This window comes from Panthera leo, chromosome B4, assembly GCF_018350215.1.
Source record: "Panthera leo isolate Ple1 chromosome B4, P.leo_Ple1_pat1.1, whole genome shotgun sequence".
NCBI classification, from domain to species: domain Eukaryota; kingdom Metazoa; phylum Chordata; class Mammalia; order Carnivora; family Felidae; genus Panthera; species Panthera leo.
The window spans coordinates 71586191-71610745 of record NC_056685.1 but is presented as its reverse complement, the minus strand read 5'-3'; the positions used below and the strand labels follow the sequence as shown (position 1 = coordinate 71610745).

The 24555-nt window shown below is 37.8% G+C and overlaps 1 protein-coding gene across 2 annotated transcripts in view; it reads left to right on the top strand.

Annotated features, from left to right (window-relative positions):
- NELL2 (neural EGFL like 2) overlaps window positions 1-24555 on the top strand; it is a 392940-nt gene that overhangs the window by 275585 nt on the left and 92800 nt on the right. For both annotated transcript variants that reach the window (XM_042946302.1, XM_042946301.1), the window contains exons 15-16: window positions 15937-16059; window positions 19053-19148. In XM_042946302.1, the coding sequence (XP_042802236.1) occupies window positions 15937-16059; window positions 19053-19148 (219 nt within the window). The remainder of the gene's footprint in view (window positions 1-15936; window positions 16060-19052; window positions 19149-24555) is intronic.

The window sequence follows — 24555 nt, the reverse complement described above, 5'->3', positions numbered from 1 at the left end:
ACATAAGCAGACAATTTCAAAGAGTATAACAGACAGCACCGTGAATAAGGAATCCTGTAAGAAAGGGATGTGAGACAGAGCCTCTCTGAGGAGGCGCCCTCTGAGGCCTAAAATAAATTAGCTGGTGAGCCATGAAAACAGTTGGGTTAATAGCATCTCAAGAGGAGGGACAGTGAGGTGTTTTGTCTGTTCAAGGGCCAGAGAGAGGCCAGTGTGGCTGGGATGTGGGGAGAGGTAAAGGATGGCTTCACTGGGACACACTGTAGCCATAGCAAAGCCTTTAAACTGTATTTAAAAAGTGAGGAGAAATCAGGGAAGGGTTGAGAGCAAGAGGAATATCATGATCACTTTAAGTTTTGAAAGAATCATTCTTGCTGTATGAGATAAGAAGGCTAGAGGTGGGTATATTTGCATTTTAACACGAAATAAATTGGTGTTTGTATGGCCACTTAAAAATATCATGCAATTTCAAACTTACAGGGAAAATATTTTATAGAGATGTTAGGATGAATGATCACAACCGAAGTTATTTTAATATCATTTCTTCTTTTTTAAAAATTATCTTTGAGTTCCATTTTACCTTAGATGATAGAGAATTGGCAGGAATAATCTCAAGGAAGGAGAAAAATGCTAATAACTTCATTTGTGCTGGTAAGCTTGAGTTTTTTAGCCCAACTCAGGAAAGATTTTGAGATATGAAAATGTGTTGCTGGATTTGATTAAATACAGAAAAACGAACACTTTCCTAGGTTTTTTTTCTCTAGAATAGTTGAACAGGGACAGAGAGGAGAGTTCAGGAGTATAAATCCAATTAGACCTGAAGAAAGCCTTTTGTTGCAAGTATTCAGCATGCAGGCCTGGAGCTTTGTATAACATTCTAGATGGAATATTCTCTTCTGTTGGTATATCATGCCAAACTGATTCATATTTTTTTATGCATGAAAACATTCAATCAACAAACAAGGAAGGAGCATTAGTTTCCAGTCAGGCATGCTCCCAAACACTCAGGGTATAGCAGAAGTACCCGCAGAAAGCATGGTGGTGATAGTATGTTTGACTAGGGAGCTAGGGGTCTCCTTTCAAAGCTACATTTTCACTTCAAATGTACGTTCTATCCTCACCTAGATGGGCAGGGACAACTAGGAAGTTGATTGGTACCCATTATGGCAGAAGTAACTCTATTCCTTGTTACGTCAGTTGGGATATAAAAACAAGACACATCTTTCTTGTCATTAAGGAGATCATGACCTAGAAGCAAAGAGTGGTAAATAAATAGACAATAGCAATCCAGGGTGTTTGTTCAGTGCTATGATAGAGGGAAGCACAGCAAGCTAAGAAACCAGGTTAGGCAAATATGCTGAGTTATGAAAGCCATGAGGTAGTAGTAAAGGGAATGGGAATTTAAAGAAAGAGGACAAATAATGCTCTGTGCTCCTCCTGTCTTCCTGTTCCCAAAAATAAATATATAATTAACATCAGTATTGCACTTTTCTTAAGATTCAGGTATTCAGAAATGTATGTATGTATGTATGTATATCTGAATGGTTTACATGTTTCCTTCTAGAGAATTCTGTTTCTCAAATGTTTCCAGTCATGATCCCATCATTTTGTTTTTCCTAGATCTCAGACTTTTAAGAATGGTCATGTCTCACTTTCAAAATAATCACTTTGATTTAGTGTCTTAGTCTGTTACAGATATAACAAAATGCCATAGACTAGGTGGCTTAAACAACAAACATCCCTTTCTCATAGTTCTGGAGGTTGGGAAGTCCAAGATGAAGGTGCCAGCAAGGTTGTTGTTTGCTGACAGCCGACTTCCTGGTTCATAGATGCCTGACTTCTCTGTGTGGGTGGAAAGGGTGAGGGATCTCTCTGGGGTCTCTTTTGTAAGGACACTGATCCCATTTGTGAAGTTTCCACCCTTGTGGCTAATCATCTCCCAAAGGCTCCACCTCCTAAAATTGCCACACTGGGGGTTGAGCTTCAACATATGAACTTTGGGAAGATGCAAATATTCAGTCCATATTTAGTTTATCATCTTGTCTTGGAGTATAATGGGTTGAGGATGGAGAATGCAGGCACCATATTAGAAGATAGAGAAGCAGAACCAGTCAACAGGGAAGTAAGTGATACTCCACTGGGTTGATCTGCCACAGAGGCCCAGCATGCTATATGAGCCGGCTATTCCTTGGTAACTGCAAGTATTTCCATTTTGCCTCTTGCCTTCCTCCTTTATCCTACTTTATCTTAAAGGGGACCTTCTGAGTGAATGGATTTTATCATTTGTGGGAAGATATGTGGAACATGTTTAAATAACACTGAAAGCAGGAGCCTTTAAATATATTTCCGTGCCACTTGTACCAGATCCAGGCCCCCAGAGAAGAGAGGAGAGGAAAGAAGGCAGAGATGAGGGAGGCGCTGGGTATAATTAGAGGAGGGAAGAATGAGAGCGGTGAATACAAAGAGCAAGTGTTTTCCCCAGAGCAGGACATTGCGGATTGTAATTAAAATATACACTTGTAGTCAGGGAGAAGATTACAAGTTGAAATTTTTCAAAACTTATAATTGATACTGTGAAGAATGAAAGAAAGCAGGATGAGTAAATTGAAGAGGAAGGAAAGTAAAGTTTGCAGTTGGAAAGCAAGGGCAGGAAGCTGAGATGTCACAAGACAAGTTCTCAAAGGAGAAGGGAAAGTTAGGACAGATAGGCTCCAGATTCACCTCCACTTGCTGTGCTGCTGTTCCTGGAGCTGTACATCTTCTGGTCTTGAGGTCAAATTTCCAATCACATCCACGCAGCAATCTGATTGGGATCCTGGAGGCCAAAGGCTCAAGGACAAATAATGGGCATAAAGAGAAGGGAAGCGTTGTCAGCTTGTTGAGATGGGGTGCACGCTACTCAGGGAAGGTGACTGATGACACATGGTTGACAGAGGAAAGTCTTTCTCAAACTCCTCTGAACACTTGCGGTGATTCCTGGGACAAGAGGCCCCTTGGTGAGAAACAGTGAGAAAAGAATTACTACATTTGAAGGGAACTCATCAAGTAAAAGTGAGTGATTCAGAATGAGGTTTAGAATAAAAGCCATTTCAAAGTCTTTTCTGAAAAGAATAGACTGTAAAAAAGAAGAGGCACTCTATATTGTCAGAGGAGAAAATCCTTTTTGGATCTTAAAAAAAGGTGGCTTTCTAAATGACAGAAAAAAGATTTTGCTATACTCCTAAGTTGGTTCCTGCCTCTCAAGAACTAAACAAAACACAGGTGTAAATGAGATACCAACTTGCTACCTAACATCTTTATGTATCCAGGGCAGAGAAATTATATGCATACATACATGTGCATATACACAGACTCTTACATAATACATTCACACACATACACCTACATGCATACACATAAAAACATACAATTATGTGTATTATTTTTATGAGGGAACATCTTTAAATATCTTCAGGACAAGAATTCTGCCTTATTCATCTTACAATAATCACAACTCTTGTATAAGCATGGTAAAACTTAACACATCTGTAATATCAGTAAACATTATTACAATTAGAAATATGAGAGGATATTAAAAGATATTAGCTTAAAAATGTCAAAGCTAGTTAAATCACTTTACACCACACACATAGAAGCATGACATAAAGGTGCACAAAAATATCCATATCTTATTATGTTTTATTAAGGATACTTTTATATATATATATATATATATATATATATATATATATATATATATATATATATAATGATTTGGACCTGAAAATCATCTTGTATCTTGTATTTTGCTGTGGTAGAAACTCAAATAGCATGCTCTAAGAGAGATGGATTTTGAAATGAAGCTCATTTTTAAAATTAAGCCCCCGAGTGAAAGGTTGATGGATCTCCTTTGTCCCATAGTCCCAACCCTTTAAAATCTGAGGAATCATTTTATTTTCTGTAAGAAGTTAAAAGGTCAGAATATAGCATTTGATCCAAGTGTGGATTTCTTCTAAGCTCATCTTAAACTGCAGTGGGAAGGCTATCCAGGTTGAAACACTAAGGTTGTTTTTCTTCAATAATTTTATATTTTAAAAATTCCTTTTTTATATTGTATGTTGTTTTGTTTTGAAACTCTTGTTCTGGTATAGTGTGTCAAATATACTCGTTAATCTTATTGGGTTTTTTAGTAGGTATTAAATCAGGGCGGGCCTTAGAGCTTTCAGTGAAGGACTAGATTACATGGTGTTAGGTGAGGATGATTTCTCTTCTGGCAGAAGTTTTCACTAGCTTAATGAACACTTTTCCTTTCTTAACAAAAAATCTAAATAAATGGAAGCACATGCCTCTTACCAAATTAGGGGGCAGCACTGACATGAAAACATAGGAGCAACAAACTTGAACTTTTGCTTTGGTGAAGGTCTCATGGTCTCTTAAGCGATGCATAAATACTGCTGTAAATTATAAATCCCAGACAAGTTACATGGATTTTGGGTGAATACAATGTGAAATGTAAAATATCGGATGTGAAATACTCTGAGAAGCTGAAAGCACTGATTTTTTTTTTTTTTTTTTTATAGACTGAAGCCTATTATTCATTCATCTACATTTACCAAGTGCCTAAAATGTGTCATGTGTTATGGCAAGGACTAAGGATTGAAATATCTATAATAAAAATTCTCTGTCTTAAGAAGTATACTGACTAATGGGGGGGTGGGTAAGACAATTAACGATCCCTGACAGCGTGATAAGGGCTAGTATAATACTAACTCATGAAAAATTACTCTAAGTGCTTTCCATACATTACCTTAGTTAATCCTTGCAACTCTATGAAGAACATATAAGTCCACAATCCCTTATCTACAGTTCTGAACTTCAAAACCTCAGACAGCTCTAGAAGTTGAATGTTTATTTTCAAAATTCATTTGGAAGCAAACTTTAATCTGATATGATGCTATTTCTCATCATGGTTTATCCAATTTGATTTGAATAGTCATACTTTTACTACAGAAATATTTGTTTGATTACTGAATATTGTCCCGGATCCTTCTGGAGATTTTACTTGTGTACCATTATTAGTCCATTTAACAGAGGAGGAAACTGTAATTTCAAGAGGTTAAATAATTTGCTCAAGATCTGACAGGTAGTAAAAGGCAGAGTCAGGATCTGATCACAGACCATCTGACTCCAAAGTCCATAGTCTTAACTACAATATATTCTAGCTTCCAAATGTTATGATGGAATTGAGCACAAATAGTATGGGGCTTATGTAAGTTTTAAGAAAGGTTTTCTAAAGAAGGAGGCATTGTTTGGTCTGAATGGGAGGTGAATAGGAGGGTTAGGCAAAGAAAATGAGGAAGGGCTTTCTGGGCAAAAAGCAGAGGCCTATGTGAAATATACAGGGATTGACTGGTATGATGGTGGGCCTTTAGAAGAGTCTCAGTAAATGATATTATGTAAAAATGATGCAATGGGAGAGTTTTAAATGGTGCACTTTGGTGAGAGGAAAGTGTCATAATGAAATCTTGATGAGTAGGTGGTGCTTTGATGGCTAGTAAGAACAAAAAAGATTAAGAGAGAAGAAGAGAGAATGGGGAAGAGAGAGAGAAGATCAGATTTTATTTGAAAAGTCATTATAACAATGGTTTAGAGATGTACCAAACTGGGGACAGTGTTGTCATGAAGCTATTGCAATATTCCAAAGGAAATATTTCATGCCCAAATTTTAACAACTTAAGAGTAGCAGAATGAAGACAGGGGTGGGGGCTGTGGAAATGAGAATAGTCAAGGAAGTAGAATCCAGATGAATTGGTCCCCAGATGGGGTAGTTGGGGGACGGGAAGTCTCTGGTGACCCCCCACATTCCTGATTTGGGAGGAAGAAAGCCTTAAGTATAGATTTAGGTACAGATTCACCTGTGGGTGGGAAATCTGAGAGTATTCTTCCCTGATGACCTGGATAGTCTTTTGTGAAGTTATTGATGGGGTTATGTGCCACAAGTGAGAGAGAGAGAGTATGGGGCAGGCATTCGAAGAAAGAGCAGCATAGCTGCTGAGTGGAATGGAAGAGAAAGCAGGAGATGTGCACACTGTCACCACAGAATATCTTGAATATTTTGCATTAGCAAATCTCTAAATACTTTGCATGTTTAATTGAGATATACTTTATAGTTATTGACTCACTATTTAACAAATATTCATTGGAGACTAGTTTGTGCCAGTCATTGTGTTGGATGTTGGGGGTAATTGATGAATTAGATCTAAGGTTTGCTATCTAGGTGGTTATCTGACACAGATGTTGACTAGTGAGTATTTACTCAGTGTATTGTCACCATCAGTAGAGGAAGTTCACTTTCCTAATATGATCTTTGCTTTATAGTTTGACTTCTCAATTCTATTTTTCTTCTTTGCCATAAAAACCAAACCAGACCAGACCAGACCAAAACAAGAATGAGAATAACAAAATTCCTAAAAGTAAGAAACCCTCTTCTGTTCATCTCACCACCATCTCACTCCCAGTTGCCCAGGTTTGAAACCTGATTTATTTTGGGGCGCCTGGGTGGCTCAGTCGGTTAAGCGTCTGACTTCGGCTCAGGTCATGATCTCATGGTCCGTGAGTTCGAGCCCCGTGGCAGGCTCTGTGCTGACAGCTCAGAGCCTGGAGCCTGCTTCGGATCCTGTGCCTCCCTCTCTCTCTGCCCCTCCCCCATTCATGCTCTGTCTCTGTCTCAAAAATAAACATTAAAAAAAAGAAAAGAAACCTGACTTATTTTCAATGCCTCTCTTCCTCCTGGTTCAAAAATTGATTCACTGTGGGGCTCATCAGTTGTATGCATAAATTGACTCCCCTTCCACCATCATTTTGTCCATTCTTCTTCATTCCCTCTCTTTAACATTGTTTCATTCCAGAGAAGCATAGGGATTGGGATACAGAAAATGAATGACAAGGGTTTTGGACCTTATGATGTGGCACTTACTTCCCAACCATTCTTCCTCCCTCCTGTAGTACTTCCTCATGCTGCACATACATTGCTCAGCACAGTGCTTGCCAGGTGATAAGCACTCATTTTCTATTTGCTTTTTGCCTATCGCTCTCCTCCTCCTTATCCTTTTGCTTCACTTCTCAGTGTTGCACAGACTCCTGTCACAACTCCCAGTAGTAACCTCTGACTCAAAAGGAAAAAACTGAAAGGAATAAAGAAGGACTAAAATGAGAGAGAACAATGCTGGCTTGCTAACATAGAACACGCAATTTGTTAGGGGAAGTTGGTCTCTCCTCCTCTACACATTGCTGTTAATTTCCCTAAAACTCAACTCCCATTTTATCATGCCTCTTATTTGGAAGAGGCTGTTTATTGCCCACCAGATAAGTGGCAACTTATTGCCCACCAGATAAAAATCATGTGGTGTTCCTGACCCTGTCCATACTGATTCCTCATTATTCCCTATTGTTCCTCACCTGTGCCAGCTCAGCCACTTCAGGACCCTGCCACAGCTCATGCTTTTGACCTTTTGCACCTGTGTTCTCTCTCCACAGAACATGCTCTTTTCCATCTTTACCCTTTTCCTGTTAAAACCCCTCCTATCTTTCAAGACTCACTTGTTTGGCCTATTTCCTACACAATACTTCCCTAGACCCCTCAGTTAATCCTCATCTCTCCTTTTTAAGTCTCAAGAGATCATTGTTGATAGCTTGTAGCTTTTTAAAACACTGAAGGCAAATCCTGGCCTTGTCACTTCAAAGTTACATGACATTGGGCAAGATATGTATTTTCTCTAAGAAAGCTCTATATTCCCATTTGTAAAACAGGAGTAATGATAGTGCCTTCCAGGAAATGTTTCTGTGAAGATTGAAGGGGATAATGAACATAAAACACTTAGTACAGTGCTTTATAGCATCTAGTAAGCACTTAGCAATTAGCTAATGGCATTATTGTTACTATTACTATTGTTTTCTCTCTTAAAGCACTAAACAAGTTCAAGAATATATCATAGTTATCTATTCATATCATCAATCCTCTAATAGTTCAAAAGTCTCTTGAGTTCATTGAGTTCATGAATCCCAGTTCGTGCATCTTTGCATCCTCTAGAGGCTAGAATAATCAAAAGGCTAGAATAACATAGAGAAGCTTCAGAAATATTCAGAAATACAAATCATTTGTTGATAGTTACAAGAATTTTGTTGCCTGACAATGTGTTTGGACAAATATAATCTCATGAAACACCAGAAAAAAAGCAAAGCAGGTTTTTTTGCTGTAAAATCAATTTGGATTACCTTACAAAATTATTGTAAAGATACAGAGGAAATTTGCATGGGCGTTAGTTGTTCAGATTCTTGATCAAATAAGTATTAGGAAGAGAGGCTGAATGTACCAGTGAAAGGACTAGAAGAAAATAAACGAAGCATGTCAGAGAAAAGAAGTCTGACCAAATTCCTAGATGCCAAACAAACTGAGGAATAACAAGAAGTCAGTATTGAATTGGTGTGGTCAGTGAACAAGAAACTTGAGTAGTGAATAAAAAATACTTGGGTGTTAAAAATGAGTTTTAGTTGGTTTGCTGCTAATGTGGCCACTGGTTAAAGTATAGTTTCTTGTAGTCCCTTTAACAGTGTTAAAATTAGATTTCCATTAAAATGACACTGTGATAGATTTTTTCCTCTAATATAAAGTGAATAAGGAAGGTAATCATAAGAAACAAAAAGAACAGCTTTTGGTAAGTATGATAGCAGGCGTCTTTTTTCCTGACATAACCATTGAAGGTAGTGCATGTTGGAAATCAGAGAAATGTCTGAAATTCATTTGATTTCAGAAAAGATTATGAAAAGAGAAAGCTCTGTGAGACATTTACATTTTCTCCACAGAACTGAAACAGAAAAGAAAGGACATTGTATGGCTAATAGAGGCAAAATAAAATTTGCCACTGAAGTAGATAATATGATGAGAAAGTAACTAATATTTATCAAGTGACTCTTATTTGCCAGGGTCTTTATACTCATCATGCAAATTTACTCTTCACAGTAGTTTTCTAATATAGGTCTCAATCTCCTCATTTTAAACTTAGGAAGATGGGCTTACTTTCTCAAGGCCAGTGAGAACTAGGTTAAAATGGCATCAAAAGTCAAGCCTGTCTAGAAAACTTCCGTATAACACTGCCTCCCTGCTATTGCTCATTAAAATAGTACATAATTTTCCCATTTTTTTCTTCGTTGTCCTTTACACTGAGTTATAGTCCTAGTACAGAACAGTTGATGGAGGACATTTTAAACCATTCAATGAATTGTAACAATGTCCCTGAGATTGAATAGTCACGAGGGCATGCATGTTTTGATTGTAGGCATATATATTGTTGGTGGCAGCAAACACAACTTCTTCATATACCAGACCATTAAATATTGGGGGTGGGGGAGGAAGGAGGAAGAAGAGGGAAGGACGCAATTCTAGTTCTTTTTAATAGACCCCCAAGCCCTCTACCAATTGTCGAATTATAATACAGAACATTCTTTAGATTCAGTTTGTGTTCATTTTGACAAGATCTGCCATAGAATGATTATTGTGTGAATGTAGTAAGGAGCTGGGGCAAGTCCAAAGAGTTGTTTAGTTTGCTCAATAGAAATGGCATATTTTATCTGAGGACTCACTGTGTTGCTATTCTTTTTAGAGTAAAATAAGAGGTCTCAGTATTATAGACCCACGGGCTATCTTGTTCTCTTCCTCTTCACTAGCCAGTGTAGGTAACTACAAACTTACTTTGGTAGGAACACTTAGGAGTGAAGTTCGTGGATGCGTTTTAGCAAGCTCATGGATGTCCTAAGGCAAGCAATCTGGTCTACTGAAATATAAGAGGAAAATGACTAAGCAACTCTATATGTTTGAGATAAGTCATCCTTCTAAACAAATAGTTTGATGGTTTTATTTAACAGCTTCTCAAGAGTAATTTACACGCTCTGGACTTCCTTGCTCCAAGATTTATTCAGGCTTAAGCCTGAGCGAGCTTGTTCTCAGGTTTCTAATAAGCAGATAATAGTTAAGACCCAAGGTAGGTTGTCACTGTTTAGAGCCTCATCCTGCCACGGTCTAGGAGAGAATTTACTCATTGTAAATTTATATTCCAGGAAACACTTGGGTCAGGGAGAGCGAAGAAGCTTTCTTTGTGGCACTTACACCTACAGGTTATGATAGCTGCTGTTTTCCCAACATTTCTGTATTTGGACAGGAGAGTAGAAGATCCAGCATAACAATATAATTCTTGTAACTGAAAAAAATCCATCAGAGGAAAAGAAAGGCTCTGTGAGAATAGTGGGCCGGCCATGAAGGTATATTATAATTTGTTACCAGAAGAGCAGAATCTACAGTATGAAGGTGTCAGTCAGAGGATCTAGTATATTGTTGGGGGGTGTAAAGCAGAATTATCCAGAAGTGGTGGGCTTTGTTACAGGGCCCCGACCAGGTGTCAGAGGAGAGGACTCCTGGATACTGGAGATGTCTGTTTGCCAAACTGCGTTAATGATGAGCTTCTAGAGATTTTTGAGTTGGAGGAATGAGTGCTTGAGTCTAAGTTCTGTGAGCTGGTCACTTTGTTTTACAGACATTTGCACTTAGCCATATTGGTATCTTCCTTTTCTTTTAAAAGCTTCTCTCAATCTTGAGAAAATGTAGATTTTAGTATGAACAGAAAGTGCCTCAGTGCTTAGCCCTAAAGTGTTAAAAATACTAGATAATACAAAAAAAGAGATAACTTCCTACTTGTGAAGCAATGGAGGACTCCACATATGACAAGGAGACATTAAATGGTATAAACATTAAAACCCAAAACCTCTGGGAGCACCGAGGTGGCAGTCGGTTAAGTGTCTGGCTTCAGCTCAGGTCATGATCTCACAGTTCATGGGTTCAAGACCCAAGTCAGGCTATGTGCTGACAGCTTAGAGCCTGGAGTCTGCTTCAGATTCTGTGTCTCCCTCTGTCTCTGCACCTCCCCTGCTCTCAATCTGTCTGTCTCTCTCTCTCTCTCTTAAAAATGAACATTAAAACAATTTAATAAATTAAAAAAAAACAAAACCTCTAGACAATTGCAAAGAACACTAGGATTAAAAAACACATTAGGCAACACACACACATTAAATATGTCAGGCAGCCCTACCACATGACAGTCAATAACCTAGATTTAGGAGTCAGATGTTGTGATTCACAACTCAACCACTTACTAGCTGTGTGATCTCAGAAAAGCTACTTAACCTCTTCAAGCCTAGTTTAATTTTCTTTTTTTAAATAATGATGATATTTCCTAATTAATATGAAGATTAAATGAGATAGTGTATATTACAAAGTGTGTGGTATGTCATAAGCACTAAATTGTAGCTACGATTATTACACATCATTCAGGTTGATTCAAATTTGTAAGAGGCTCAAGATTCCAAAACAAAAGGAGCAAAATACATGAATACTGTTTCAATTTGGAATCTGCACCTTCCCTACATACATAAAAATATCCATGTCAAATGCTCCATTCTCCATGAAGTCATTCTTGAAATCCTATCTGACCCAGCTAGAAATGACTTCTTCCCTCTTTGTTCTCTGCAGCCCTCTGTAAACAGGTTTCTTCTTTACTTCAGTATTTCTAACTATGCCCTCATGTGGCACTTGTGGTTTTGTGTTATCTCCCCGACTAAACTATAAGCTTTTGAGGGAGCTACCATTTATAATCACATTTTTAATCCCGCAAAAGTCTTAATATACAACAGACCTTGAATAAAAATTGTATTAAATCAAATTGTAGATATATTTAAATTACTTTTCGCTCCTGTTTTTCTGTAGTATTTGCATTTTGTATCATAGTGAAATCCTTGAAGAGAACATGTGCTATGTGTATTGTATGTCTGCGTTGATATCATTGTAAGAAAAGCTATGTGAATTTTAACATGGCCATTTTGTCCCTAGATAGTACATTCATTCTAGAAACAGCTCAATATGAATACCAAATTTCAAGCCCAATTTAAGTCCGACTATGACCAGATGACCTGTTGGGTGTGGAGTCTTAAAATGATTTTAGGGACATTAAGCTACTCAGGTTAGGGGTTGATCAGTGAGACTAAAGTATTATTTCTGTGTGACATTTGCATTTAGATAAATCTAAGTGTACATATTATCACTTTTTATATTGAGGAATTTTAATATATTGACCCTTGTCACTGGTATGAAATCAGTTTTATATAGTACATAAAAGGTGCATGGCAATTATGGCACATAGGACAAATTTTTCCCCACTATCATTGTACAGTTATTGATTCTATATTTAATGTACTGTAATAATTGACAACCACATTACTTTTGTTTAGTACTGTTTGAGTTGTGGTGTTTCCTTTCTACATGTTTATTTTTTTCCATTTAATTTAAATTTTAAATGTATAGATAGAAATGTGATAAATTTTGATTAAAATAACCATATGCTAATATTGTTAATGAAGAACAGTTAGAGAGAAGTGTATTTGGTTTCAATCCTAGCTTTTACCTGGACCGTCATACTGTCATGTCACACGAACAATGAAAGGTTTAACTGAAGATGTGCAAATAGCATTAATTCCTAGGAACTGGATATTGTGAACATCAGATCTGAAAGGTCTGCTTTTCAATATACATGAGAGAAAAATTGGAATTCATTTACTACTACATCCTGCTATGCCTCTTCTCAAACACTGTGACATAATATTGATTTAAATTTTTTCTTAATATTTCCCTCCTGATTTTATTTAATTTAACTTATTGTATGTTACAAATGTTAGAGGGAGCATGAAAAATGGAGAGGTTGCTGGTGGAGTCCTTAGGGATATGTGAGTCAGGGAAGGGGTAAGAAGTTGACATTTGACCAAAACTGGATATACAGCAGCAATAATTAACTATTTATCAAGATGACCTTATAGAATATTTGCTCCTTGCTTCATTCACATTCTGTTTTGTGGAGGGCTATCAAATTAAACTTAATTCTTCTGTGAGACATAGGCATTTTTAAAGGCTTTTCCTGAAGTCACAGTTTACTTTTAGTTGATGGTTATAAGTATAACCAAGTTTATTTTAAGTGGTGTAAAGAATTTTAAAGTGATAGTGTAAAGGAATTAATATTTTGTTTTCAAAATATGTCTTGCTACCTTAATATTTGAAATATCCCTGATAAAATAAAACACCATTGTAGTAAAATTAGTAAAAAAATAAATAAATAAAAAATAAAGTTTAGATTTTTCAATAGCTTCTATTTGGCATCTAGTCTACAACTGAACAAATTGGGATTGGCTTGAATTATAATGGCAGAGGAAGTATTTCCTAGCTTTCTTCCTTTGGTCATTTATTCTTTTTATTTTTTTAAGTTTATTTATTTTGAGAGAGAGAGCAGAGAGGGGGCAGAGAGAAAGAGAGAAGAAGACAGACAGAGAGAGAGAGAGAGAGAGAGAGAGAGAGAGAATCCCAAGCAGGCTCTGTGCTCTCAGTGCAGAGCCTCACGTGGGGACAAACCCACAAACCATGAGGTCATGGCCTGAACCAAAATCAAGAGTCAGATGCTTAATTGACTGAGCCACCCAGCCCTCTCTGATCATTTATTCTTTTAATTCTTTTAATTACTTATTTAGGAAACATTCTTTGAATGCTGAAATGAAATACAAATAAAAATACAGAATTGTTGTCCAAAAATTAACTGTTCCTGGTGGGGCATGAAGATGGAGAATCAAGGAGAAGTAGATATTTATGATAAAATATAATAACAGAGCCTTGTATATGGTGCTAAGGAAAACAGCCAGCAGGCCCTGACTCTGCAGGAGGGGGAGAGAAGGGTATTTTTGCATAAAACAACATTTTAGTGTGATCTTTAGAAGCGGTAAGAGTTTGCCAGGAGAATCCATGGGGCAGACACTTCAGGCACAGGGAAGAATATGTGTAAAGGTGTGTATTTAAAAACATGAAAACTGTCTTTACCCTTGAATTGCTTAGGAGCACATTTACTCATTTCAGCAGTCTCGAGAGTAAATGACAACAGGGTAACCAGATCCGGGCTTGTGTAATGAATTAAAGTGTATGGGAATCATCATACTGGGTGCTAAACTGCATCTTGTTAGGCCCTTCCTCTACCCAGTGAGTTCCATCTAATTAAGAAAACAACCAAAGCAGAGATGAAAACAGCATCAAATCAATCAGCAGCTGTCTTTAAAGAGCCTACGGCTGTCCGTATAGAGATTTATAGATTAACTGCAGCACTTTGAATTGCACTGGGAAGAAAATGGGCAGCAGGTGCAAACTTCAGAGTGTAGATTTATTTTGCTTCGGGCAGCTGACCCCAGAGGTAGGTGGACTGCCCGTTCCAGTCCCTCTGAAATTTTATAGTGGTCCAAGGACAGCCCCAAGCAGGAGACCCAGCTGTAATCTGGCTATTTTCTAGGTTATCATCAATGTGCTTGAATTTATAATAACTATGAAAGTTTCTGATACTAGATAATAACAGTGGAACTCTGTACAATTTGGAGAAATTCAACCAGGGATTTGGAGGATAAGGTATCTATTCATGCAATTCTAAAACCTTAGTGATTGAGAACTCTCTTTCTTCTGAAAGATTATTGGGAATAATGTCTAAGAATTTTATTACCAGGCTAGAGTTCAAAATATTATAACTTTATACTTATATATGACACAGGGCATAATGTTAATCTTTATTTTAAAAAAACAGGGCATTCTATTTTAGTAGTTGAAATAAGTGATTTTAGTCTAATCTCAAATGAATATGCCCAAAGCACATTTACAGATACATTACTATTATAATATATTGTCTGTAATAATACATGTATTGTCCAGAATACGAAGAGTTCTAAAATAAAAAGCAAATATTTCTTTTTGCTTTGATGATATATATCATAGTGAATTAATAGCTCCATTAATAGAAGTATATTAAAATATATATTTAATTTTAGGCCTAAGTAATAATTTTGTGAGAGACCAAGTCATAAGTAGTGCCACTGTAGGCATTTTGCTGAACTAGTTCATAAGCATTTCCTCACTTATATTTCATCTCCTACTCATTTTGATTTTGATGTTAGATCTGATTTCTTTCTCATTTTCACTGTATTTATTCCTTACATTTACATTTTTGTTGAACACTCTGCTAGAATTCTGATGTTACCTAATAATTCCTGTGAACTTGGGCAGGCGACATAAGCACTCTGAGCCACTATGGACTCATTTTTAAAATGGTAATAATGATATTGGTTATGCCTCTCTCATAGGGGTGCTGGGAGAAGCAGATGATTCAGTGTTTTCTAAAGTGTCAAGTTGTACACAGTTAAAGGAAGTATCATATTGATTGCATCTTTTAAAGTGTGTATTTGCACATATTATAAAGGCGAGTTGTCTTATTTAGCAGAACTCCGATACTTCCTTTGAGGAGAGAGATTCCCAAGGAGGTCAGATATTCCCCAGTAGTTTGCATGTGTATCTTTATGCCTGGCCGTGTGGGTGTGGGTGTTAACTGCATCCTAACTAATTCCCAGAGCTTTAACTCCATTTTCCTACAGGCCAGGATTCACGAAGCAATATATTTCACATCCATTCCTATTACCTTTTTCATGTTACAGAGAAGAATTAGGTAGCATATTTATGTCAGGACAATAACTCCCCAAATATTAACCACAGAGACTGCATACTGGGATACACTTCTGAGAATTATCCACCCTTTCCTCTCCCCTTCTGCCATTCCTTCCTCCTCCTTGGTGGGTCTTTTGTCCAAATCCTTTTGCATGCAAGGTATGTATTTCAAGAGGAGTATGCAATACTTCAAAATATGAGCTCTTCTTTAACATAGGCTTTGTATAGGTCTGTCTGTGTTTGAAAGAAATACCATGCAGTAACCAAGATGCAGGTAGTTTAAAATACAGTCGCATTGAAAAATCTATCTTTGAGTAACAAAATTGTATTCCTCATTTCAGAACATGATGAGTGTATCACAAATCAGCACAACTGTGATGAAAATGCTTTATGCTTCAATACCGTTGGAGGACACAACTGTGTTTGCAAGCCAGGCTATACGGGGAATGGAACCACATGCAAAGGTAAAAGGTTTAAATGTCAGCCTCTCTCACATTAGGGATAAGGCAGTCCATCTTCACCTCCCTCCACCCCTTCTCATCACTGTTATCTGCCTTCTGGGTACTTCCCACAGCCATTGGGAACTTTGGCTCATACTCTTCCCCCTGGGTTAGGTCAGTGTTTAAGCAGCCAAACTGTTCAAACAGTGTCGACTTCATGTTCCTTGACCTCCATTTCAGTGGTTTCCATCTCTGTTCCTGTCTAGCAGACCACACCCATAATCACACCCAGGCACTTTTGGACAGAACTGTTCCATCTTTGAAATCTCAGACTTCAGCTTCTTATTGTCTTACCCCAAGTCCTTCTGCTTCCAGTTGGCCCACTCTGTTCCTTCCATGACCTTTCATCTTCTGCTTCTCTGACCCTTTTCTTTCAGTTTACCAGTATCCTCCCATGTTTAAATACTTGTTTTTGAATCCAAACATGACAGCTATTTTTTTTTTTTTTCGCCAATACAGTCAACCTATTTGTTCTTTTAGCAAAATCCACTTGGAAATACCTCTATTTGGGATCAATCTGACAGTTTTTCTTCTCTACTCTTTTTTTTTTAAGTTTATTTCTTTATTTTGGGAGAGAGAGACAGAGTGTGTGAGTGGGAGGGGAACAGAGAGAGAGGGGGAGAGAATCCTAAGCAGGCTCTTCCTTGGCAGTGCAGATCCCAACGTGGGGCTCGATCCCACAGATTGTGAGGTCAGACCTGAGTGGAAACCATGAGCTCGATGCTCAACCTACTGAGCCACCCAGGTACCCCTCTACTCTCTTTTGAACTGTTGAGTAGTAAGTTAACTGGGAATATTGGGTCTCCACATGTTATAGTTTCCCATTTTAGCTGGTTTGTCAATGCCAGTCAATAATTCTTTTAAAAGTCCTGCTGAGCTCAGATTTTCATTTCCATCAGTGGATGTTCCCACAGTACTTCACCACCGTCCCCTGATACATTCTTTCATCAGTGCCCTCTTTTCTTTTATCAGATGAGCTTACCTCCTCCTTCACAATAGAGGTTCTATTTTGGAAACTGCTAACTCCCATAGGCTAAAGTCCATACTCTGTATATGTCATGTAGATTTATTTATGATTTGTATAATTTAAACATTTTAAGCTTCAACACTTCCCATTTCTCAAACACACGTGCCCATTGTCCTGGAGTTTGCTAAAATCAATTTTCTATGACACTGTGTATATGGGAGGTAGGAAATAACAAGGGATCGTTGTTAATACCATGTCCCATGAGCATGAATCTTAAGACCTGGTTTACAAGAATACATTGGATGCAGATATCGATGGGCCAGAGGATTACTCTGGTTTATAAAAGTCTATGGGAATGTTTCATTTAGAGCAATGTGAACAAGGCCTGCTCACTTTGAGGTCTAAATCCCACAAAGATTTTCTCAGAGATACTAGACAAATCCTGAGAAAAGCCAGAAGTTTAACATCCATTGCATAGTGTAACTGAATGCCTAGGACTTCCTCAGAGCACCCAGATATTCTGAGAGCTTGGTGGGGAGAAGTTAATATTTCATCTGGGAGACCAACTTCTCACTCTTATTTCTATTTCACTCTGACTCCTAATTAATGTGACAAATGTTTGTAGCATAAGGAACTCTTGTAATCATGAGCAGATCCAGATAGGTAATTCTTATCTTTGAAGGAAGGAGAACTTTCATGGATCCATACAGTTTTACTAGAAGTTAACAACAGGCTGCCTGAATACAGATTCTCCAGTTCATGTGTGTATCCCTACTGGGAATGTCAAACGCTGAGAGATAAGTAATGTAGACATAGGATCTGAATCATTGAGTCCTGTGCTCTGTCCTTAAACATTACTCCAAAGAAGATACACATGTGGTCTAGGAGATGTACATTTTATTATTTATGAGGTTTACATTCTTAATCTCTTTGCGAATCCTTGATGACTAGGTATTCTTTTTGCCTTGGATGAAGACAGACTAGGACTTATGACCAAAGAAGCTAAATGGCCTCTTTGTGTCCCTTCCTTTAACTCAGCAGCAGAATCTTGGATTGCTACATTTTACCACTCAAAGAAATTACATCCTAAGTAATGAGAGGAAGCACATGCCAGAAAAGTTGCAAGAAAGCTTTTATCCCAATGCCTGGAAAAAGCTGGTCTAACTCATCCATTACAGACCAGGGAATGGCCCCTGAGATTCACAGAGCCAAAGAATAAGCTGAGGTGGAAACGGAAGCATCTAAGGGTACTCAGTCTCACCCATCTTGTTTTTCTCACCTTCTTTGAATCAGGCGGCACATCTCAAAAGGTCTCACTTGCAATAGCTCAGATTTTGGCTCCCTTTCCTAGTCACAGACAAATTCCCCTCACTCACAAACCTACTCTAACACAGCAAGATTTGCAGTGCCTTTGCCCCTGATCCTGGATCCTGACCTGTCCTCAGTAGAGGACACTAAGGCTCTTCCTGAAGACCACTACAGCAAATTCTTAACCATTGGCCAGTTTATCACTTGGACTGATTTAGAAATTTTGTGAAAGCTGGGGCATTTCTCCAATACTCTGGCACTTTGGCCAGAGTTTCATAGGAGTCAGTCATTTCCTATTTCATTATCTCATTCTCTAGATGGTGGTTTTCTCCTTAAGAAAACTCTAGGATAGCTGCCTTTTTTTTTTTCTTCAGGTTGACAATGAGATGCAACTCTAATTCTAATGTGCTTCCTGTTGTGTAAGATTACTGCTTTTTGTTAAAAGAAAGTTTAGTGTGTCGTTTCACAGGTGAAATATTTCTTTACCATTGAAAAGAGTACTGTTTCACAAATTGGGTTGAAGTTTCTTGCCTGCATGGAAGATATTATATGAATTTGAAGTTATAATACCATATATAATTTGATGTCCACATCTCCAAGGGAATGAAGAAAAGCTAGGCTTGAAGTATCTTGAACTACTCAATTTTGAAGTATGAAAGTCATGTATCTGAATTATTTCTAGCATTTTGCAAAGACGGCTGTAGGAACGGAGGAGCTTGTATCGCCGCTAATGTGTGTGCCTGCCCGCAAGGCTTCACCGGGCCCAGCTGTGAAACGGGTAAGACTATCATTCCATCTTCTAGAAAATGAGTTTTTATGCCAATGTACAAAGTAATCCATGAGGAAAATAATGTTTCAAGTTTCAAGTGTCTCTCAAAGCTTGGAACTATTAATAAGGAAGTCCTAGGAGGTAGGACGTGGGAAGTTTCAGTGCTGCATATTCACTGGGCGTTTCCCCAAAGTCATTCTATAGAGGTTTTGCAGCTATTATAACTAGAAGAATATTGAACATTTATAGAAAGGTGTGTGGATTTTATGACTTCATAATTCACTTTACTCATTTGGAGCCCATTTTTTCTGGGATCTGTATGACTATATTAAAGCACATTGTTCAAGTTCATGGCCAACACACTTCCTAGGACATGCTACCTCCTCCATGCACGTTTGAGAATTTTTTAAAAAAAGTTTTTACCTGAATCATTCAATATTCATTCATTGTTGTTTATTTAAAAAGTACTTAAAGTTTCCTACTTTTTAATTATTCCTAATCCAAGTTCATTTTGAACTCAGTCTGCTGGATACTAATACTAGAAACTAATATATATATTAAACGTTATTTAATATATATATTAAAATATGCCGTGAAAATACTAGCTCTTAACTAAAATCATATCAATAGTAGTTTTGTTGCTTTGGGTAAGTGGGTTCTAATAGTAGATGACCCCAGAATGTCCATTATTCTCCCTAAGAGAAAGCTGCTACCTCTGGTGACTGGTGGTTACCATCTTACATTACTTACCATAAATCTCATTACAATAAATATGGTGCAATTCCTCCTTCCATTCGACCTGCAGAGTCTGTTTTAATAAAGACACTGACAGATAAGAATGTGAGACAGAAAATGTTCTGGACCATTTGGGAAGTGAAAAGTTTCCTGAATAGGTCCTACCACTGTGCATAGAAGGATGCCCACAGAAGGGCTTGTGTCACTAGATTGTTTCTTTCTATAAGTACCTCTCAGTGATGTTCTTCAAACTTCAATGACTGACTATTTGGTTACAAAGGTATCTAATAGAAAATGGATAGTGTCCATCTTTGATATGCAGGACTCTTTCATAAGGGGATTATTTCCTAAATCAGAAGTTCCTAAACTTAGTGAGCATGTGACTTACCCATAAGTCTTATTAACTTGTTAAATATGCAGATTTCTGGTAATTAACTATCATAGGATTTACTAGATCAAAATCAGGCACTTCTAGTGCAGTCATTCTACAATATTTCTATCCCATAGTCTCCACCAGTACACCCAAACACATCAGGTACTGTGGTCCTCCTGTATATCAACACCTGCAGTGACCATATTTCCTGAATACAGTATTTGGTACTGCTTCTGGTGCAGTTGTGATCAGAAATACTGGCTTTTTCATGGCATTGAAATGGTGTATGATTTTGAAATAAAGGCTGTCCCAGAAAATCTGAGATGAATAATGGCCATGCCAATTCTGCGTATCATTCTTCCACTAGGAAAAAAAAAAGGGTTACATGTGAGATTGTGAAAGTCTGGAATGGTATAAGATTGATCTGAGCAATGTAAAATTTAAAACTAGGGAGTTAAATATAACCCAACAGAATATTTAGCTTTCTCTAATTATCTTTGAACTTTCAGTCTATAAGAAGACAATCCCAGACTTACTCTAAGTAGCTGTCTATAACAGCCAAGGGCTTAGAGAAGGACAAAACAGATATGGGTTCAAAATCTAGTCCTACCATTTACTTGTTATGTGACCTTGGGCAAGTTACATTACTTCTCAGTGTCTTATACTATCTATACATCACCTTACTCTTCACAAGTCTCTTACAAGATAGGTATTACACCCATTTAAAAAAATATATTGGGTTCAGAGTGATTAACTTTTTTCCTAAGGCCATAGAGTTAACAGCTGAATACAAAATACAAAGGTCTTTCTAACTGGCAAACCCAAGCTTTTTATCTATATCAATGTGGTTTTTAAATTTCTTCTGAATTAATTCTAATGACAGAAGAGAATGTCTTCATCCAGAGCCATCCTGAAAAGGCCCACCAAAAGGGTAAATAAAATTTCATCAAAAACTTATGTTTTTTTCCTAAAAATCCATTCATTTCTATTCCATAACACGTGAAAACATTTAACTTACCTACTACCCTTGAGTTAAGTTGGTGCTCTAAGACAATGGGTCATGGTTTATCTCTGCCTTCTAGCACCTCTTGGCCCAAGACCATATTTCACTATTTGAGAAGCAAGATGTTCCTGCCTCCTATCTGAGAAATTGTCAGGATAACACTTGTTTCAAACCATCTGTCCCAGTTATTGCTCCAGGTTATATCCTAACCCCTCACCTTACACCTTACACCATTTTTGTTGATGTAGTTATAAATAGAAGTTGTGCCATTTAAAAAATAACTTTGGAGGAGAACCACATGAAATAATCTTTTCACCCATTTATTCAACATTTATTTAGGATCTTTTATATGCTGAGCACTGAATCTAGAAACAGGATATAGCAGTGAACACAGGTCCTATCTGCATGGAGATTATGATCTAGTTGAGTTAGAGGGACTATAAACAGGAAAATAAATATATATGTAAAATATTGTCAGGTAGTAGTTGCTATAAAGAAAACTAAAGCAGGGGCACCTGGGTGGCTCAGTCGGTTAAGCGTCCGACTTCGGCTCAGGTCATGATCTCACGGTCCGTGAGTTCGAGCCCCGTGTGGGGCTCTGTGCTGACAGCTCAGAGCCTGAGCCTGTTTCAGATTCTGTGTCTCCCTCTCTCTCTGCCCCTCCCCTGTTCATGCTCTGTCTCTCTCTGTCTCAAAAATAAATAAACATTAAAAAATTTTTAAAAAAATAAAGAAAACTAAAGCAGATAGTATAAAATTATTTTTATTACCTATAGACTTTACATATGATGAGTATTGTTATTATTGGTATTTACTTCATTAATAAAGGTTGCTAACATCAGCTTCTGTACACGTCCCAAAATTTCAGTGATTAATACAAAAAGTGTTTGCTCACTCACATCTCAGCTCTCCCCAACACTGGAGAGAGCTGAGGAGCATTGGGATTGAGCTTGCTTAAGCCAGGGGCCCTGGTTGTTGCCATTTGATGAAGTTATGCCCAACACACTGCCTCTAACACCAAAGAGAAGAGGGAAAGCATGGAGAATACATACCCACTGTAACCTCAGACCAGAAGTAACATACATGTCTGTTCCTCTCACATACCATTGGTAAGAACTCATCACATGGACTTGAGGAGTTGAGAAAATGTAGTTCAGCTGAATGTCCAGGAAGATGAAATGGTCTGTGACCATTAGGCCAGTCTTTTGTCTTAGGTGCTGTCTGACATTGCTATACTATTTACTCTGAACAATCAAACCATTTTCGACATTGTCTCATCTACTCAGCTGGAAGAACTCTGAGTGACTTCCTTCTTTAATCACTGCCTTCTTTCCACCTCTGGTAGGGATCCTCAACTTGGAATTCCCGGACACCTGCAAGTCTATGGATGGACTTTGGGGGTCCATGAATTCCCTGAATATATGTGCATGTGTACATTTTTCTGCAGAAAGAATTCAGAACTTTTAAAGATTGCAAATGGGTTCTATAATTTCTAAATAGTTATGAACCACTAGGGAGAGAATCTTCCATGATTCATAAAGAGAACTAACTGCTACTTGATTCTATAGAAGGTGATACAAATGTAGATATCCAATACCTTCCAGAGTTTCTTTGGGGACCTTTAATCTTGAGACCCCACACTGAATCCATCATCTCCATGACTCTTGCCTTATCTCTTCTATTCCCGAAACCTGGTTCTTCACTTCTAGTCTTTATTTCAGTGAGTGGCCTTACCCACCAAGTTTTGTTGGCCAACAAACCAAGAATCACCTCCTCCCCCCATCCCTTTTCACTTTCACATCTAATCAAGTCCTTTTGATTCTCTTTACTAGGATCCTTTTTTTTTTTTTTTTTTCCATTCTCTCTGGTAGTACAGTAGTTTAGGGCTCTGAGGTTTATCTCTCTCCAGTCCATTCTTCACAGAATATCTGAGCACACATCTGATCGTATCACTCCATAGTGGGAAAAAAAAAAAAAAAAAAAAACACATTAGCATCCTCCGTTGACCTCACATTTCTTAACATGACCTATATGGCCCTTCAAGATTTGTCTCCTGCTTTTCTACCCAGCTTTCACCCTCTTGTCCCTCTGTCTCCTCACCTCATTTACAGCCCCAAGCATTGACTTTCGTGGATGTAAAGCATGTATCTTGTTCACTTTTGAATCTTCAAAACATAGTATAAGGCCTGCACCTTATTATTCAAGGTGCTCCATGAATATTGGTGAATAAATAAAGACATAAATGAGTGGTCAATTAAATGAGGAGGTAAAAGATGTGCTTGCATCTATATTAGCTGGACTTTATTGAACATTGGTTTAAAGAGGTCTTCAGGGTCATCTGGTCCTAAAGTCTGAGATGGCAGATGAGGTCACTAAGGCACAGAAGGGTGAAGGAACTTATATAAGTTGTTTCATTATAGATACTGATCTGCAATTTAGAACTCAGGTCTTCTGACTCCTAGTCCAGTGTTTCTCTGCTCCTTCCTTCCTTCCCTCCCTCTCCCCTTCCTTCCTTCCTTCCTTCCTTCCTTCCTTCCTTCCTTCCTTCCTTCCTTCCTTCTTCTTTCCATCCTTCTTATGCCATGCTCTATGTCCAGGAATTTATCCTACTATCATCTCTCACGAGGTCTGGGCTTTTTGTTATGCCCACCCCTTCAACTGCCAAATATTCCTGTTGTTGTTATCAGTGAAGACTGTGGCAGGTTTTCTCTCCCAAGGTAGAGAAAGCATCAGGACTGTCAAGATTTGTAAGTGTAGGAATGGCCTAAATTTTGGCCTGCTGGAGCTGGATACTGCCTGATAGCTTAGAAAGGGGACTGATTTCCTGGCCCCAGTGGCCCTCTGTTGAGCCCTCACAATGGAATTGCTGAGCATGAAGTAATAGGATTTACTAGTTTCTTGAAAGACAGTCTAAATATGCATGACATTTACCAACCCTTGTTACTATATTGAGGTCTCCCCTGTACCCCCTCCCCTTAATTTATTTATTCTATTTCTGCATCAGTGTATCTTAGTGGAATGGTTGAATCTACTTACCAACTTCACAAAGAGGCTGTTATGTATATCTTCTGAGTAAAATTAATTTTTCATGGCCTTCTTTTTTAGCCACTGTGTAAAATCACCCACATGTACAGCATAACTTCATTTTTAATTAAACATCCTAATATTCCATCAGGTGTTTAACTTGGATTTAGCTGGGTGATTATTTCTTGGATAACTCAATAAAATGTATTAGAAACCTATGTGCTGAGGTTTAACAGCTCTCTCATTGCCATACTGTATTTATTGCACAATCACTAAACCTC